This window comes from Rhinopithecus roxellana, chromosome 15 (assembly GCF_007565055.1).
Source record: "Rhinopithecus roxellana isolate Shanxi Qingling chromosome 15, ASM756505v1, whole genome shotgun sequence".
In the NCBI taxonomy this organism is placed as follows: Eukaryota; Metazoa; Chordata; class Mammalia; order Primates; family Cercopithecidae; genus Rhinopithecus; species Rhinopithecus roxellana.
The window spans coordinates 110,771,530-110,789,424 of record NC_044563.1 but is presented as its reverse complement, the minus strand read 5'-3'; the positions used below and the strand labels follow the sequence as shown (position 1 = coordinate 110,789,424).

The following is a 17,895-nucleotide window of genomic DNA, read 5'->3' as shown; positions in this document are numbered from 1 at the left end:
AAGGCTAGACCTATGCCCTGGGGTACATGTGGACCACTGCCCTGGCCTTCCTACTCCAGCTTCCCCCAACATACAAATCACACCCTATCTGTGAATCATGGGTCTGGGCTTTGTGAGTGGGGAAGAAAAATAGGAGTTTCCCTCCGAATAGGAGGGAATAGGAGAGACCCTGCTGTCATCGCCAGTGGTTTAGAATGTGGAGCAGTATAGATGTCACCTCTTGCTGCCAGCCGAGCCTGGGTGGAAAGCAGCAGACCCTGACCTGCTGTACAGCCCCAGGAATTTGCCTTGCCTCTCCAGCCCCTGTTTCTCTATCTGTAACATGAGTACATGGGCCTAGATGATCTCAAAAGCTCCAGGATTCCCCAGAAAAGGGTCTCAGAATTGCTTATGAAGCAGAACTCAGAAATTTTCCCAGGAAGGGTTTTCTGAACAAGTAGCAGATGCCTGGAACTGCGTGTGGGAAGCCACGTCTGTGGGAACAAGCAGGCAGAGAGGGAGGGAGGGAGAAAGGAAGGGAGACCCCACCCTGATGAATGGTCACATCATACAGCCTCCAAATTGGACCTTCCTAGGAGAGTAGCAGCGGGCTTCTCAGTTACTCCTGAGGGTCCCGGATTGGAGGGGCCTCATACCAGCAATTTGTGGGAGGTTTGCTGAAGGCCAGCATCAATTTCTTTTTTTTTTTTTTTTTTTTTGAGACGGAGTCTTGCTCTGTCGCCCAGGCTGGAGTGCAGTGGCCGGATCTCAGCTCACTGCAAGCTCCGCCTCCCGGGTTCATGCCATTGTCCTGCCTCAGCCTCCCGAGTAGCTGGGACTACAGGCGCCGCCACCTCGCCCGGCTAATTGTTTATATTTTTAGTAGAGACGGGGTTTCACCGTGTTAGCCAGGATGGTCTCGATCTCCTGACCTCGTAATCCACCCGTCTCAGCCTCCCAAAGTGCTGGGATTACAGGCTTGAGCCACCGCGCCCGGCCATCAATTTCTTATTTCTTCTTTCAACCACCTGTCTCCTCCCAGGCCCCTCCACACCATTTGCTCTCTTGCCACATATCGGGGGGCACTGCCCTTCATATAAACTCAGGATTAGACCAGGAAGGAACCTTTGAGATGAGTTTGTCTACCCCTGTCGTTTTACAGATGAAACAGGCTTGGAAAGGGAACGTAGGCTGGGCATGGTGGCTCATGCCTGTAATCCCAGCACTTTGGGAGGCTGAGGCGGGTGGATCATTTGAGGCCAAGAGTTTGAGACCAGCCTGGACAATATGGTGAAACCCCGTCTCTGCCAAAAATACAAAAATTAGGTGGACGTAGTGGCATGCGCCTATAATCCTGGCTACTTGGGAGGCTGAGGTGGGAGTATCACTTGAACCCAGGAGGCAGAGGTTGCAGTGAGCCAAGGTGGTGCCACTGCACTCCAGCCTGGGTGACAGAGTGAGACCCTGTCTCAAAAAATAAAAAATAAAAATAACGAAAGGGAAGGTAGCTGGAACCCAGACCTCTGCCTCCCATGCTCTCCCTTGCTGTGGCTGTCATTTGCTCTGTGACAGCCACTGCTCTGCTTAGAGGGCGGCCCTGTGGGGGACCAGACCTGCTGCAGCTGTCTTTGCGTCTCTCCCATTGGACTAATTTTAGAGTCCCTCTGTGAAACTGCCTCAGGCCAGGGGTGATGCTTGTGAGGGAGAATGGGCTGTGGCTGAAGGACCCTTTGGAAAACCAGGAGATGCCCGCATCTGCAGAGCCCAAGCTGCCCTCTTCTTACACGGCTTTCTGAGCACTAAGTGGAAATAGGATGTGTTAAATGGGCTTGATTCTCTGATTGCCCGGGCACCAAAACAAAGTTCTGTTAGACTGTTCATTGCTCCCTGGAGTCAACCCCAGCTTCCGAGTCTTGGGCTTGGTGCTTCCTGCCAGTTAGGAACAGGGAATGTGGCCCCCCAGCTGTCCCCGGTCCCCTTTCTGTGAGAAGGGAGCAACCAGGCACTCCAGACAGAGCCTTCCCATTGGCTGCTGATGATGTCATCACCTCCTGGGTCGACTATCCCCAGCTAATACCCAGGGCTAATTGCTTTTCTTCTTTTATGTGGAAATTAAATGTTCTACCACCCAGAGACATGAGAGCAACCCTTAGGGGAGAACTGACCTTGAATGTCTAAAAATGATTTCAGCTCAGGCCACCATGACAGCTGCTACAAATCTGGGTGCCTCCTGCCCGGCTGGTGTCCCTAGACCATTATTTATCTGGGAATAAATCCAGTCCCGGGCACCCCACCCTCAGGAGGCTTGGAGGCAGCTGTCCACACCCAAAGGTGACAGGGTGCGCTCCTCCTGCCTGGGACGCCACCTGAGGTCTGGGACAGTGCTAACGCAGTCCCTCTGCCCCATCTAGATCCACCTCAGACATCGGCAGCAAGACCCGAATGGCCGAGTCTGCAGGGCCCGAGCCGGCCCAGCTGCACGACAGCGCCTCCTTCACACAGATGTCCAGAGGCCCCGTGTCCGTGGCGCAGTTGGATCAGTCGGCTTTAAATTACTCAGGTGGGCAAGAGGGGAAAAGCCCCAGTGCGTCCCCCACCCCTGCTGCTGTGCCCCGTCTTCCCCCAAACCCCCAAATCCAATCTTCTTTCTACCTACCACCCTCGGGAATCACAGCCACTGCATTTCTGGATCCCCTTGTAACTGCAGGAGCCCCAGCTAAAAGAGCTGCTGGTTTTCTTTCTTTAAAAGATCTGAAATCAGGCAAAATCCCAAGTTATGCTAAAGTCAGCATGTATGTTAACATTTTGCCAGACTTCAGTTCAATTTTTTTGGTTTTATCTTTAAAGCATTCCAGATACAGCTATCCACCCCCATTTCATTCACCTTCTCCCAAAAGGTGATCCCGGGCCCCAAGTGATAGGTTTTAATCCTTTGCCATGTATGTATAACAGTATATATTACTGTTTAATGTATTTGAAATTTACATAATGATATCATGGCATACATTTCCTTTTGTACTCTCTCTATTTAACAGTGTTTTAAAAAAATTTCTCCAGGTTGCTATACACATACTATATAGATCTAGTTCATTCATGTAAACTGCCATGTGGTATTCTATGATGAGCCACAGTTTATACTTTTCCCTACTGATGGACATAATAGTAGTTTCCAGTTTTTTGCTATAACAAACAATGCTGAAATGAACATTGAGGTCTGTACATGACATAATTGGTTTCTTAGTTTATTCAAACCATACGTTTTAGGCTAAAACTGTAAGCACTCAGTTGCCAAAACTTAGTAAAGCATTCATGGTGTCTAGAAATTCCATCAGTGAAGTCCATTTCTTTTAGTTCTTTTTCTTGGCTCTTTAAAAATACACATTCTCCTGGAAGGAAAACACCTGGACACCAAGGTGTTATTTCCTCTTGCTGGCAGGTCAGGGGTGTTGGGATGGGGATGGGGGAGTTGGACCATCACTTCTCTAGAAAGCCAGGTCTGAGTCCCAGCAGACTCGTTCTGACTGTGAGGGTGAGTGGGGCTGAATGGCAGGTGGAGGTCTGCTGCTCCTCCTGCCCCTGGAGACCTTTGTCCTCTCATCCCCTAGCCAAGGCCAATCCCAGAGTCCTCCTCTGCTTCCCTAGCTTCCCCAGGCCTGGGCAGATGCAGGCCTAGTGGGCGGGGTGCTGGCTGGGCCCACAACTCCCTCTTTAGGGGATGAGAAGAAGGGAAAAATCCAGAGCACTACTAGTACATGCTGCATTTGGTGAAGTTAGAAAAAGACTTTCCTCCCCCAGGTGAGTACAGACTCCACCCCTGGCAAAGGAAATACTGGCTGGACTTTAGCCCCACTTGGCCCCTAGACCAGAAGCTCTTGAGCAGTGCACCACCTGCCCAGCTGTGCACAGTGGCTCTAGAAGAGGTCCACAAAGAAGGAAGACCAGGTTTCCTCCGCCACATTCCACCTGCCTCTGTTGCTACATCACCTGGGATCTTAGCCATCATGGCTGGGTCCACTGCACCTTATATGCAACTAAATTCCCTAGCAAATGTTACAGCCCAGAGCAAGCTCCCCTCAGCTCAGACCTGTTTTAATGAGACTTCAAATCCAGCCGCCAGCCAGGGAGGCGATGAAACTGACTTTATTTGGCTCCTGGGTGGTTGGATCCCCCAGACCAGCCTCTCTTAACCTCCCTCCTCCATTTCCTCCATGCTAGGTAATACGGTGCCAGCGGTGTTCGCCATCCCAGCTGCCAACAGACCTGGCTTCACCGGCTACTTCATCCCGACGCCTCCCTCATCCTATAGGAATCAGGCCTGGATGTCCTATGCAGGAGAGAATGAGCTCCCAAGCCAGTGGGCAGATTCGGTGAGACCCTTGCTCTTCCCATCATAAAACTTCACCTGCTTAACACACGCCAAAAAGTAAATCAGATAAAAGGTTGAGGCTGAAGGTTTGTTATCTCAGCCTCCTCCCAGTAACCGGATGACTGAAGTCAGCCATTTTAAAGGAGATAGACGGTGTGGTGAGAGGGGACATCCCCTTGACAGAGGAGCTTGAGACCTGCCTTCTAGCCCAGCTCCCACCTCTTCCTAGCAGGACAGCCTTAATCAAGTACATTTTTATAATAATAACTACCATTTGTTGAGTATTTTCTATCTACTAGACACCTTGTCAGATGTTTTGTTTATATTATTTAATCTTTATTTACAATCTTAGGTATGTCTTATCATTCCCATGATTACTCCCATCTTGCAGATGAGGAAATCAGGGCCGAGTCAGGGGATGCCATTTACCTAAGGCCACACAGCTAGGAAGGAGGTGCCAAGGATGGAATTCAAACCTGCACCTGTCTGGCTCCAAAGCTTTTATTAAATGTGTTTCTTTTAGCATAAAATTCTATAAAATTTTAGAAGAAATGTTAGAAAATGAAGCATTAGAAACCCAAGACTGGGCTGGGTGCAGTGGCTCATGCCTGTAACCCCACAGCTTTGGGAGGGTGAGGCAGGCAGGTCACCTGAGGTCAGGAGTGAGAACCAGCCTGGCAAACATGGCGAAACCCCTTCTCTACGAAAACCACAAAAATTAGCTGGGCGTGATGGCGAGTGCCTGTAATTCTAGCTACTCAGGAACCTGAAGCGGGAGAATCGCTTAAACCCAGGAGGCAGAGGTTGCAGTGAGCCGAGATCATGCCACTCCACTCCAGCTTGGGCGATAGAGCGAGACTCTGCCTCAAAAAAAAAAAACGAGAAACCCAAGACTGAATTACTACATATATTAATTTTCCAGATGACCAAAGCTTACCCCTTTAATTTCAAAAACATTAAAAAAATATATGCAGTTTGGCATAAAAATATTTCTGAAATGGAATGCTACCTTCCCTCTCCTCCGTTAAAAGAGTATACAATGTAATTTGCCTTTTATGAGTGATTCAATATACTTATGATGCCTCATTATACTAAAATGGCATTTGTAGGGTGAACTCTCGTGGCTTGTACGATTATTGCCCTTATATTGTGAAATATCTCCAAAGTACTATAATTTTGGGGGTTACTATCGTGGCTCAATGTTTTTTTCTGACCTTGCTTCCAGTGGGTACTCCATATTGCTGTCAATGTCCCCACATCTCGTAATATGCTCACCCTTAAGTGTGCTTTGCATTGTGTGCCATTATCTGCAAATGAGGCTTATCTGTGCTTGTTAGAATTGTTTGTAAGCTTGGAGTCAGTAAGCTGTAAGAGAGGAACTAGAGGGATCCCCTGCTGTTCAGTCTGTCAGTCTGAATGTGGGACTTTCTGGCATCTGTTTTTATTGTCTGGGGCCCTTTTTTGCATCCTTTGTCATTCTCTGCTGTTCCAACGGCTGATGTCACTGGATAGGATTTGATCAATTCAGAGGTTACTGATTTTGTAATTCCACTTCATCTGAAAGTTATGTAGACTTTTCAGAAAGTAGATGATGTTTAACTTGAACTACTCAGGCAGTAATTCCCTCACGCCTGCAGCTTTGACAGTTGACCCGTTGTGTGGAGTGTAACACTGGGCACCAACTGGAGTTGGTGAAGATGTTTTCCAAAACCTTGACCCCTGTTTTCAAGACACTTACAAATGATAATTTAGCTGGGCTTATAGCTACATCTAGATGCCTTTAGGTTTATAATTGCCTTAAAGATGAAGGGAAAGGAACCAAGCAAATGGAAACGTAACCTTCCTGCCATGATGACTGGACTGGACTCTTCTGGGCTCATCTCCCACAGTGTGAAGTAGAACCAGTGTCCTATTAGTTGTTTTTAATTAAGAGGAAGATGATTGCTGCAGCCTAATTGGGTCTTTCCTGGAACCCAATTATCACCTGCAATTAAGCAGGGAGGTGTGCCCATGAAAGGAGTAAGGTGAAAGGGTGATTTATAGCACATGAAAATAAGTGCAGGAAGCTCAGAGAGACCAGTTGTCAGCTTGAGAAGGGTCTAGGAATAATGCACACCTTCCACATCTATGTGAAAAAGAAAAGTCCCTCACCAGCATTTGGATGTTGGACCTTCCTAATCCCAGGAGCTAGCTTGGATAAAATCACCTGGACCTGGGATGACAAATAGGTTTCATCCTTGGTGCCAGATGGAGAAGGATTGGGAGGGGCTTCCAGGCTTAGCAGGAAACTGTGCTGTGATCAAGTTGATGATGTCTGCCATGGGCACTGGCTAGGGAAGTAGTATTTGCCAGCCCTGAATTTTGGCGGGAAGGGCATGATGGCTCCAGCCTGCATCTACTATAAGGGAGGAAGAGTTTCTCATCTCATCTTCCCTGCTTCTGCCCTACTGCCGAATATTGCCCTGAGGATACTCCAGTGATATCAGGTATCCCTTACCTGTCCCAGCCACCAGCACCTGCAGGCTTGATACCATAGAGCTGGGGGGTTTCAAGAGTTGGACATTGACTCTCTCAGCCACAGCAAGTACAGTTAGCTGAATTTGAAATGCAGGGAAAGGGAATGTGGTAACTTCCTTCTCAAATATTTGACCCCAGCTGATCATTCTTCAGTGAGTTTCAAACTGGGCTCCTCAGAACCCCAGGTTCTGAGAGACTCCCTGCTCTTGCTCTGCACAATTCTGAGCACTGGTGTACAGCAATAAGCAAGTGAGGCACTCGCCAGCTTCACGGAGTTGACAGCCTGAGACAGGCAGTGGCACCAGGAGCGATAACTGTTATGCTGGAGAAGCTGCAAGGAAACATCTAACAGGGATCCCTAGGCTGATGTTGGGTTGGGAAAGGTCTCCTGGAAGAAAGGAAGTTTGAGCTGAGATCTGAAATACATACGCCGTGTCCTGGTCTTGGTTCTTTGGTGACCCCAGTAACCTGTACCTTCCCAGCTCATGTGGCCCAAGAACTCAAACAGCCCAGCTCTGGTTTTCCTCTAAGATACAAATGAAACCTATCAGTCCTTGTATATAAAGACCCACCCTTAGCACTTGTGTGCCATTTTGTCTTTCTTTGCTGGGTCTTGTGAGGAAATCAAAGTCCCAAGTTGTAACTTGGGACATCTATCCCATTACTTCTTTCCTCGCTTGGGTCCTCATCAGTTCTCATCTGATCCATTGAGAAAGCCTCAGAACTTGTCTGCTCCCTACCTCCAGTGGGTCCACCTCCAGGTGTCCTTTCCAAATATAGACTCCTCCTCTGCCTGACACCCATCTGTGGCTCCCAGCCCAGGCGTCAGCTGCACATCTCAGGAACCTGCCTTCTCAGGCGAGATCACCGGAACATCCAGCAGGGAGGAGAGGGGACTGCTTTCCTACCACATATCCCCCCATCTAGAGTTTCTGAGTCATCACCCCATCCCATTGGTATTGTCTGAATGTTTGTGTCCCACTCGATTCATATGTTGAAATCCTAACCCCCGTGGTGACGGTACTAGGACATGGGACATTTGGGAGATGATTAGGTCATGAGTGCAAACCCCCTAATGAATAGGATTAGTACCCTTAGAAGAGAGGCTTGAGAGAGACCCCTGACCTCTTCTGCCATGTGAGGGGATAGTGAAAAGACAGCTGTCTTTGAACCAGGAAGCAGGCCCTCACCAGATGCAGAATCTGCCAGCACTTTGATCTCAGACTTTGCAGCCTCCAGAACTGTGAGAAAGAAATTTCTGTTGTTTATAAGCTCCCCAGCTTATGGTATTTCAGCATAACAGCCAGAACAGACTAGGACTTCCTGCTCCATCCTCCCTCAGGAGCCAGATGAGCATTGCTGTTAAGCATGGGAACAGGCTGTATTTCTCAGAAGTGTGACATTGAAAACGGGTAGATCAAACAGGACATGCAGACTCTGTAGCCTGACATTCAGCAGCTTATGAATCCACCCCGTCTGTCTGTCTTGCCTGAGCTCCTTCCACACTAAACACACCCTCTCTGGTCAGCCTGAGGTCACTGATGCTCCCTGGGGCACTCTCTTCTTTGTACTGTTACGGGATCTTTGGGGTGTCTGTTTTCTTCCTGGAAACCTCTGTGGCTGGTGGTGCTTTTGCCCGAGTTCTTGTCCTGGGTCCAGAAAGAATGAGGTATGTAGACACAGCAAAGGTGAAGGAGGTGACAAGGAGGTTTCTTTAGCGTTAGAACAGCTCAGAAGAGACCCGGTGGGTAGCTCCTCTCTGTAGGCAGGTCGTCCCATGGAGTGTTCAGCGCTCAGCACAGAAGAGGCCCTGGAGAGGGTGGCTCCTTTCTGCCCACTGCTCATCCCACCGTCTGCTGCTCTCAGCAGAGAAGAGGCCCTGGAGAGGGTGGCTCCTCTCTACAGGCAGCTTGTTCAGACGTCTCTGCAGGTTTCTGAAGCTCTCAGCAGGGAGGGTAGCTCCTTTCTGCTGCTGGTTGTCCCGTAGTCTCTCTGTCCTCTGCCCTGCTCTGGCTGAGCCCAGGGCTTTTATGGACCTCAGAGGGGAGGAAGTGTGTGCTGATTGGTCCATGGGTTGGCCCAGAAGAGATGCCATGAGTCCCCACTGCAGCCTGAGGACTAGCAGGTAGCCCCCAATCTTCAGGCCCTCCCTGGCCTTCTGAAGGTAGGGTCTTATGGGAGACCCACCCTCTTCCGCCCAGGAGTCTGTCTACCCCACCCCTTGCCATTCATGGCCCTGGGGGCCTGTCCCCAACCCTACTCAAAAATCAGAGCCCCTGCAGGGGGAAGAGAGAGGCCAGGCAGCAGAAGCAGACACCCCCACGCCAGCAGGGAGGGGGGCACCTTCCCAAGATGCTGAGGATGTAGGCAGATGCCTAGTCTTGTTCCTGGGAGGGTGGCTACAGCTGCACCTGGGAGCTCCAGCCCCGCCAACTCAGAAGGGGCAGGGTTCCACCTTGTCCCTGGCTCCTGCCTGCTCCGTGGAGGGGGAAGCCCAGTTCTGCAGCTGTGGGTGGGGTGGTTGTAGCTGCATCCAGGGCAGATCCTGCCTGCTCCTGGCCCCATTCAAGACCACAGGGAGGCTTGAATCCACAGCACAATTTGGGTGGCTGTAGCCCCACCCGGGAGGGCAGGGCTCCTGCCTGCTCCATAGAGGAGGAGGCCTGGGTCTGCAGTCACGGTTTGGGTGGCTGCAGCAGCATCTGGGGGAGCTCCTGCTCCAACTCAAAAGGGCGGGGCTCCCACTGGCTCCATGGAATGTGCAGCCCTAGCCGCGTACCCCTGCTGCAGCCGGTGTGATGGCAGCAGCCTCTGCCATCAGTACTCCCATACATTTTGATTTGATGGTTTCTATTTGATTTTCCCTTTGCCCAGAATGCCCCTCCTACTGCATCTTCCTGGAGGTACTCTGTTCAACTTCCAAACTCACCTAAGCTGCCCAGTCCGCCCACACGTACTTCATTCGCCATAGCACCCCATCCCTCTGTTGTCCGTGGGTGCTTATTCTATGGTGTTCCAATTAACATCGTGGGTTATGTGGATTACCCTGGAACAGCATCCCTGTATGTGCCACTGTTTCTGTAGGAGAATCGACTCTAAATTAAAAATTATTTACTTGTCCTCATTCCTAGAAGTTTACATATTTTAAGCATAGGACTCTGTGTCTTCCACTTTTGATGAAGAGAGAAAAATGTTTCAAGAAACCAAAATCATATCCCAGCTCCAAGACAGTGTAATGCAGTGATTAATTCCAGCCCTTGGAGCCAGACAGACCTCTGCAAAGAATGTCTTGGTAGGTTGTCACCTTAGACTGTGGCACTCTTCAGTTTCCTCATCTGCAAGGTAAGGATAACAATACCGACCTCCTAGCTTATTGCTTTGAGAACTAAATGAGATAATGTGTGGAAAACCCTTGGCACAGGGCTCAATTGATGTTAGTTATTATTAATAATAAACCCCTGGGTTCCTCTGGAGACCATAAACAGTTCTGTTTGCTGGATTGTGCTTATATGAACAAGGTAACCAAGAGCTGGGTATGGTGGTACCCAGGTGTAGTCCCAGCTACTCAGGAGGCTGAGGCAGGAGGATCACTCGAGCCCCAGAGTTCGAGACTGCAGTGAGCTATGATGGCACCACTGCACTACAGCCTAGATGACAAAGTGAGACATCATCTCTAAAAATAATAGTAATAAAAAATAAGGTAGCTAGGCAGATTCAAATATAGACTCAGATGTATATATTCCTAAGGTTTTTCAGAGAAGTTTAAAACACCTATTTAATTCATCCAAACAGTATATCCAGTGAGTCTAAATTACCTATGTTCTTTTTTTTTTTTTTTTTTTTTGGAGACAGAGTCTCGCTCTGTTGCCCAGGCTGGAGTGCAGTGGTGCAATCTCAGCTCATTGCAACCTCTACCTCCTGGGTTCAAGTGACTCTCCTGCTTCAGCCTCCCAAGTAGCTGGGACTACAGGCGCCCACCTACCATGCCTGGCTAATTTTTTTTTGTATTTTTAGTAGAGATGGGGTTTCACCATTTTAGCCAGGATGGTCTTGATCTCCTGACCTCGTGATCCACCCACCTCGGCCTCCCAAAGTGCTGGGATTATAGGCGTGAGCCACCAAAATTACCTATTTTCTAAACAAACTGACTCTGAGTTTTGTATCTATACAATGGTAGGTGGCTTCCATTTTCTTCTAAGTTCTCTTCCATGTCCTCAGTCCCCTCCTGCTTCCAGTGTCGAGTGTGTCCTGTAACTTGAGCTTTTTCCTCATGCCGGGCCCTGTCCTTCTCTCCCCACGCCCTCTACAGGTGCCCCTCCCAGGGTACATCGAGGCCTACCCCCGATCACGGTACCCGCAGAGCTCTCCCTCCAGGCTTCCTCGCCAGTACAGCCAGCCAGTCAACCTGCACCCCAGCCTGGAGCAGGCCCCGGCACCTTCCGCAGCAGCCTCGCAGCAGAGCCTGGCAGAAAACGACCCATCTGACACTCCCCTGACCAACATCTCCACTGCGGCCCTCGTGAAGGCCATCCGGGAGGAGGTGGCCAAGCTGGCCAAAAAACAGACAGATATGTTTGAGTTCCAGGTCTAATGCCTTAGCCCATGGGACTCTGGACTTCTGAACTCTGAGGACACAGCCTTTGGGTTTCCCATGCCTACATGTTAGGACTTGAGACATAGCAATGGGTGAGTCTTTCTCACCCTCTGTTTCTGAAAAGGTGAACTATGGGGCTTCTGGGAACAGGAAACTCTTGAACGACTAGATTCTTGGCTCATCCAACTGACTGTGGGTCAAGAAGTCCCTGCTTGGGGGCCTTATGTTTGGTAATCTCTCATGTCAAATGTTTGAACTGTGGCCGTATTCCCTATGGAACCTTAGTCACGAGATAGCACTAGCTAATCTACAGATTCCTATCCAATGCCACATTTTAATCAATCACCGGAAGCGGGAGAACGTAGCTCTTATCTTCGGTGACCTCTGCATGTTAACTCTGTTTCTGTGTTAAAGGCAATGCAGGAGTGTGGATTAAGCACCAGACTGTGTTCTCAGTCAGCCATGACCGTGAGCATTAAAATCAGTTTGTAAGGGAGACACTGACTCCAGCCAAGAAACCGGAGCCCCTTTTTTTAGGTTCATATTCAAAGTCAAATGAACTGGATGAAAGTCAGTACCAATGACTGTGCCTATAAATAGGCCTGACTCTTTGTTTCCCTCATCAATTAAATAAAGGCCAAGAAAGAGAGAAGATGAGAGGGAATGGTGGATTTGTGTTGACAGATTTTTTAAAAGGTGTTGCCATTTTGGAAATAAAAGTCCCCTACAAGTTAGGATCTAACGGAAAGAGAATCGGTGCTAAGAGCTTTTAGGATCCTACAAAAGAAATACAGTTATTTGTGGAGGTTTTTCTTTGCCCTGCTTTGAAGGTGGCCTGAGAATGGAGCTTCTCTTTTTCTTGGGATAATAGATACATCAACTTTTACAAGAAAATCTCTGTCTCTTCAACAATGATGTCCAGTGTGTGCTGCTGAGTGGTACAAAAGGAAATAGTACTTGATTCCCTGTTAGAAACAGGAGTGGTAGAACCACAGTCTTCCCAGGCCACAGCCTCTGTTTATAGAAGCTTCTGAATGTAGAAAAGCTGTTGAATTTCATTTAAATGTAAATAACCTTTTAAAAAGCATATGGAGTTAGCCAGTTCCCCCTAGTTAATGGACATAGGAAGACGTTTGCTGAAATGGCAGGGTGGCCACCTTGTGACCATGACATTGTAAGTTACCCTCCCTGGCATGGCAAGTTGGCTTCCTGAGCTCTGGGTAGAGGACATCGCCTCACAGCACTGAGGCACCAGCTGCTGCCTACCCATCAATGCAAGCAAAACAGCTACTGACTTTGTATACCTGGGAGATTGGAGACTCTGGTTCCCTCGCCGAGTGTGACAGCCTGTGCAGGGTTGGGGGCTTACTTGGTGTCTGTTGGAGAATGAGGTCCTGTCCTGCTTTCACCCATGACCCATCTAGCTTCAGCTGTATCCATTTTCTTCTGAGCCCATCTTTCCATTGTCCTCACGAGTTTCTTTGGTCTTTACTGAAAGAAGATGGTAGAAATTTAACAGTTGAGAGAAGACTAGAAATGGAACTGATTAGAAGGGGAGGTTCAAACTGTCAATGCAGAGACTTTTCAAAGTTGTTTTTATTTTCCAATGGCAAAAAATTGCCCTTTCTGGAATGTTCAGAGATGATGTGTCATGGAACCTTCAAACAAGTCTCTTGTTCGGATGATAATAGGTAGTGTCCTTTTAGTATGCTGGTTGATCTTTCATAGTGTTAGTGTTTTGTTACTTAAAAAGGAAATCAGCTATAAATAAAATGTATTTTTGTAATTCCCGTGTGTATATATGGTATATTTCTATCAATGGCCAGTTGTTGTAGTCCAAAACCTAAATCAGTTTGCAAAACACTGTGGACAGTGTGAGATTTTATTGACAGGTTAACAAAATGCCTACGTCTATCCACATAGGCATTCAATGCACTTGAATGAACAAAGAGCCAAAGAAACTCAGCCTTTTCATGCAAATGGTATGAGTCTGATAAAATCAGCTACATTGTCCTGCTTTATCAATAATATTTCATTAGTGCAATGATATCAACCAGTACTTTGTCTACTTGGTAAATGCCTGGAAATACTGTATGTGAAAATGACGTTTCAAGACCTTACTGTAATTGAAATATACGTAAATGTTTCAGAAGACAGTGTCTGAAATTTGGATGTTTCAATGACTTACAGAGACTGAGTCTACAGTTTGCAGAGCTATGGCTCCAGAGTGCTAAGAGGATGGAGTCACAAATCACTGTGGTCTTTACAGAGCCCCAGGAAATATTGAGTGAGTCAACTGAGATGACTAAAAAGATAGCATGCTAAATCAGATATACTCTCTTAAACTAGACACCAGGGGTTTAACAGTAGTATTAACAGATGAGAGGAAAACCTTAAGCTGGAAAGAAATCAGTCTGTTCACGTTTTCCCACTCATGGGGAGACAGAGCCACCTGGTCAGATTTTCTGTGACAGAGAGAGATGTGGTCCTTTCCCTGAAGAATCTCCTAACCCCACAGAGGTGACAGATACCTGGACAGCTGACTCTAAGAGATGGTCAAAAGTGCCTCAAAGAATTGAAATAGGGTTCCCAGAGAGCCCCGAGGAGGCAGCAATGAACAAACACCCTGTTCATCAGAACCCTCTAGACAGTTGCAGAAGCCGCAAAGGACCTTGGTTGACCTCGGAGGAGGAAGCGGAAGTACCAAGAAGTGGAGTGACCAGCCCAGTGATTCAGTCCCAACCTGCTGGTTCACCAGCCGGCTTGCTTTCCATCTCACCATGTGGCCTGCAGGCTTGTCAGTAACACATTTCTTTAACTGTGCCTAGAGGTTTAAGAAAAAGATAAGGGTCATATGAAGAACTCCACAGTGTTCTTGCCAAGAAAAAAGATGATTGAGTATATAACGAACTTCAGATACAGTGTATAGAGGATGATGCATTTGTGGCATAATAAACAGTTTTCAGTGCTGGTTTTGATATGAGTTTTCTGCATTCATGAAAAAGAAATGCATTTTGGCTTTTTCCAGAGAGTTCCATCAAGGAAATGGAGACCTCACCTGCTGTTCTAGACTGTGGGGGTGCATTCCTGTCTCAGCACTAAGGATCCCAACAGGCAGGCAGGGAGGCCCTTGACTTTGTGTCACTGTGAGGCAGCAGAGTCCATGCTCTGCATCAGGGGAGGGGACCCAGTGGTACAGTAAAAGGCCCTTGTGTGGCGTGAGACCTGTGATCTGAGGCTTGTGTGTAATGAGACGGCAGCTGTTACCTGCAGAGCAAGGAGTTTCCTCTTTCAGGGTAGATTATGTAAGAATCAATTCCCTGGTCCCGGGAGAAGTTTTATTGTGAGTTTGTTAATTTAAGAACTCAGCAGAAGGGCATGTAATGTCTCAGTAATCTTGATGGAAGAAAGGAAATAGATCTGTGATTAAAACGCACACATACACACACACACACACACACACACACACACACACACACACCCCTTTGGAGAAAGACTGTAGAATGGAGGAGGTGAGGAATTTAACTAATAGAAATGCTTTTTCTAACAGGCAGAAATTAGAGAAATGGATCAAAAGATTTAAACATTGATTACATATAAACGAGTTTCCTTTTTGTTTTCTACATAGCACACAGGTGCTCAACGTTTAATGAATAACATAACAGATATTGTCTTAAAAGTCTGAAAACAGGATTTGTACTTAATCCTAAATTCCTCCTATCACACACCAGAAAATAATTTGGATTTTATTTACAAACTACATCCAAGTACTCTTAAGGAAAGAGTGTCATTTAGCTTGGAGTAGGGACTGACTGGGGGTCTAAGTGTTGGAAATTAAATTCTGTCATTCAGTCCAACCTCAAATGTGTTCCAGGCAAGGAGCTTTGCAAGGACTAGAAATCCATTCACACTTGGTCAAGTGCAGGCATTGGCTGAAAGAATAGAGGGACATTTCACAAACAGAACACGGCTCCCCTACAGGAAAGGGATGGAGACAGCTACCCTTGCCCTTACTCTCACGTTCTCTGTCCTCATGGACTTTCTCCTCTGTTTCCCTCTGCCTATCTGCCTGGTTCTCTTGCTTCTCCTGGCCAATCAGCTTTCTCATTAGTGCATATGTAGCTGAAAAATCGACTCCAGAACCCACTCCGCAAAACCTTTCCTTTTCGGTACCCACCACTCTGACTAGCATCTCTGTGACCCCTAAGGCAAATTTTTGAGGATCCGATTGGTTTAGTTCATCTGCCTATGGGTGAGCCACCCTGGGGTCAGGTGCCTGTCCAATCAGCTGTTACCAAGGAGGCAGGGTCATGTCATTTAAGCATGGCCCGGTGGACTGACCCTTTCAGCAGGGACTTTTACTGGGGGTTGGTACCCAGAAGAAGGAGCATGAGTGGGCAAGACCTCCAAAAAGAACCTACTACACACTGGAACTGACTCGTACTCCTGGGATGCCATGCCACGCAGCAGCCAGCACTCGGAGAGCAGTCCCCTGGATACTACCACAGAGAGAAAAGGGGCATCTTCACTTGCACATCAGGTGAGGGTGCACAAACTTGAAACTCTGCTAGACTGGCCAGAGCTGCCCCAGCCACTTCTCACCCCACCACCAATTATTGATACAGCTGCTGGGTCTAAGAAGCAATTTCTGACCAAGGCCCAGTTAGCACAATGTCTTGCTCAGCAGACAATAAATACTTGTAAATTGAATTGCATGATCTTAGCTCAGGTGCTATTAATGTGGCTCACGGCCACACACTTGCATGGATCAGAAAACCAATGAGCCCCTCAACAGAGTCTTTTGAAACAAAATTGGTTTCAAGTGAAACTTACGTTATTTTGGCTTTGACCTTCTGAATATAAGTTAGTGTCCTGAGAATTGAAAGACCTCTTGATTTCTTAGGTGAACTGTTACAGAATCCTAGCCTGTGGTAAATGATAAAATGTAAGGTGTTTCTGAAAAGGAATATTTAGGAAATATAATTGTGCCACAAACACATGACTTTAGAAGATATGCAGTTGCTCTGATTCTGCAGGTTTAAAAAAATGGGAAGTTTGTGATATGGCAGAATCTGTCTCCACTGGTCAAACCATACTTCAATGAGAGCCATTACAAATGAAATCTAAAAATTGATCATTTTCATTCTCTGACCTTGGACAGACTTTTGCAAATTATGGAGAGAGATCATCAACATATTTTACATAAATTAACTGTGGCCTCATCTTATTTCTCCTCATTTCTTCCTTATGCTTAAACACACACCCATCTCACACACAAACTGAGTAGAGAAAAGATTTGTACCAAACAGAATCAGAGGCATATGAATGGACTGGAAATTGTGAAAAAGGTATAAATATCCTAGACCTTGATCAACTCACTTTAAACTGGTCTCTGATTCCTCATCTGTCAAATGGGTATAAGACCCTCTACACTTCCCATGGGGATTTTGAGCAGCACATGCATAATGTATCTGAAAACGGTTTGACAAGCACTTGAAGGCATTCTTACTAAATTATTAGTTTTGTAATTCAGTTTTATCCAGGAAAATACTTTATCTCCTCCGATCTGCTGAATTAATTTATACAGTCACATGTTCCATGACACGTTTTGCCAAGGAAAAATGAAGAAATTCCTAAATTTGAAATTGCCCATAAGATCTAGCGTCATCTGTTGCTGTTATTGTCATTGTTGTCTATGATTTGGAGGATATGTAAGTACTTGTACATGTGCTTTAACTCTGGGTGAAAAATCCCGACCAGTGAGTCTTTAAAACCATATTAGACACATTGGGCAAAGTACTGAGCAGAAACTTTGAATGTAGCTGTTGTTATTTTAATGCTTTGCTTTCTAATGAACTTTGTATGTCCTTAGCCTCTGCCGGGAACAGAGTGTTCATATGCTGTTAGAATTTTTTATTGTAAAATAAAATGACAAAGGCTTTCATACCCCAAAACCTGCCTGTTTCTCATTCTACCTCCTCCAGATGGTGAGATGGAATCCCTTTCACAAGCCAGCCACAAAACAGTGCCTGTTGGGGGTTGCTAAAGAACCATTCCAGTCCTGGAGGACCCAGTGTGGTCTCAGGAGCCATCCCAGCTTGGGTGATGAGCTCATGGGCCAAAAAAAAAATGCTCACCTCTGGCCATCCACAGGCCCCAGAGAAGCAGTTTCAGCCTACCCATGACTTAGTAGCTAAAGAAAGATGTATTCCTGGGGCCAACAGGACCCAAGGGAGAAGAAGCCAATGTCTGCTTAGGTGCCCTTCTCAGAGCATAAAGAAGTCTCATCCAGGTCAGTGGCTCCCAAGGAGTCCAAGAATAACAGTGGTATGGGACACCAGCTCCCAAGACCACCCATCTGTACCACCCCATGTGAGTCCCAGCAGTCCTGATGCCTGCCTTATGTTCAGCCCTATCCAGAGAACATATGTGGTGCTGT

At 47.2% G+C, this 17,895-nt stretch overlaps 1 protein-coding gene across 1 annotated transcript in view; it reads left to right on the top strand.

The window, feature by feature from the left end:
• KIAA1549L (KIAA1549 like) overlaps window positions 1-17,410 on the top strand; it is a 291,343-nt gene extending 273,933 nt beyond the window's left edge. The window contains exons 19-21 of the mRNA XM_030918141.1: window positions 2,391-2,539; window positions 4,195-4,346; window positions 11,172-17,410. Of these exons, the coding sequence (XP_030774001.1) occupies window positions 2,391-2,539; window positions 4,195-4,346; window positions 11,172-11,453 (583 nt within the window). The 3' untranslated portion in view covers window positions 11,454-17,410. The remainder of the gene's footprint in view (window positions 1-2,390; window positions 2,540-4,194; window positions 4,347-11,171) is intronic.
• The last annotated feature ends 485 nt before the right edge of the window (window positions 17,411-17,895 follow it).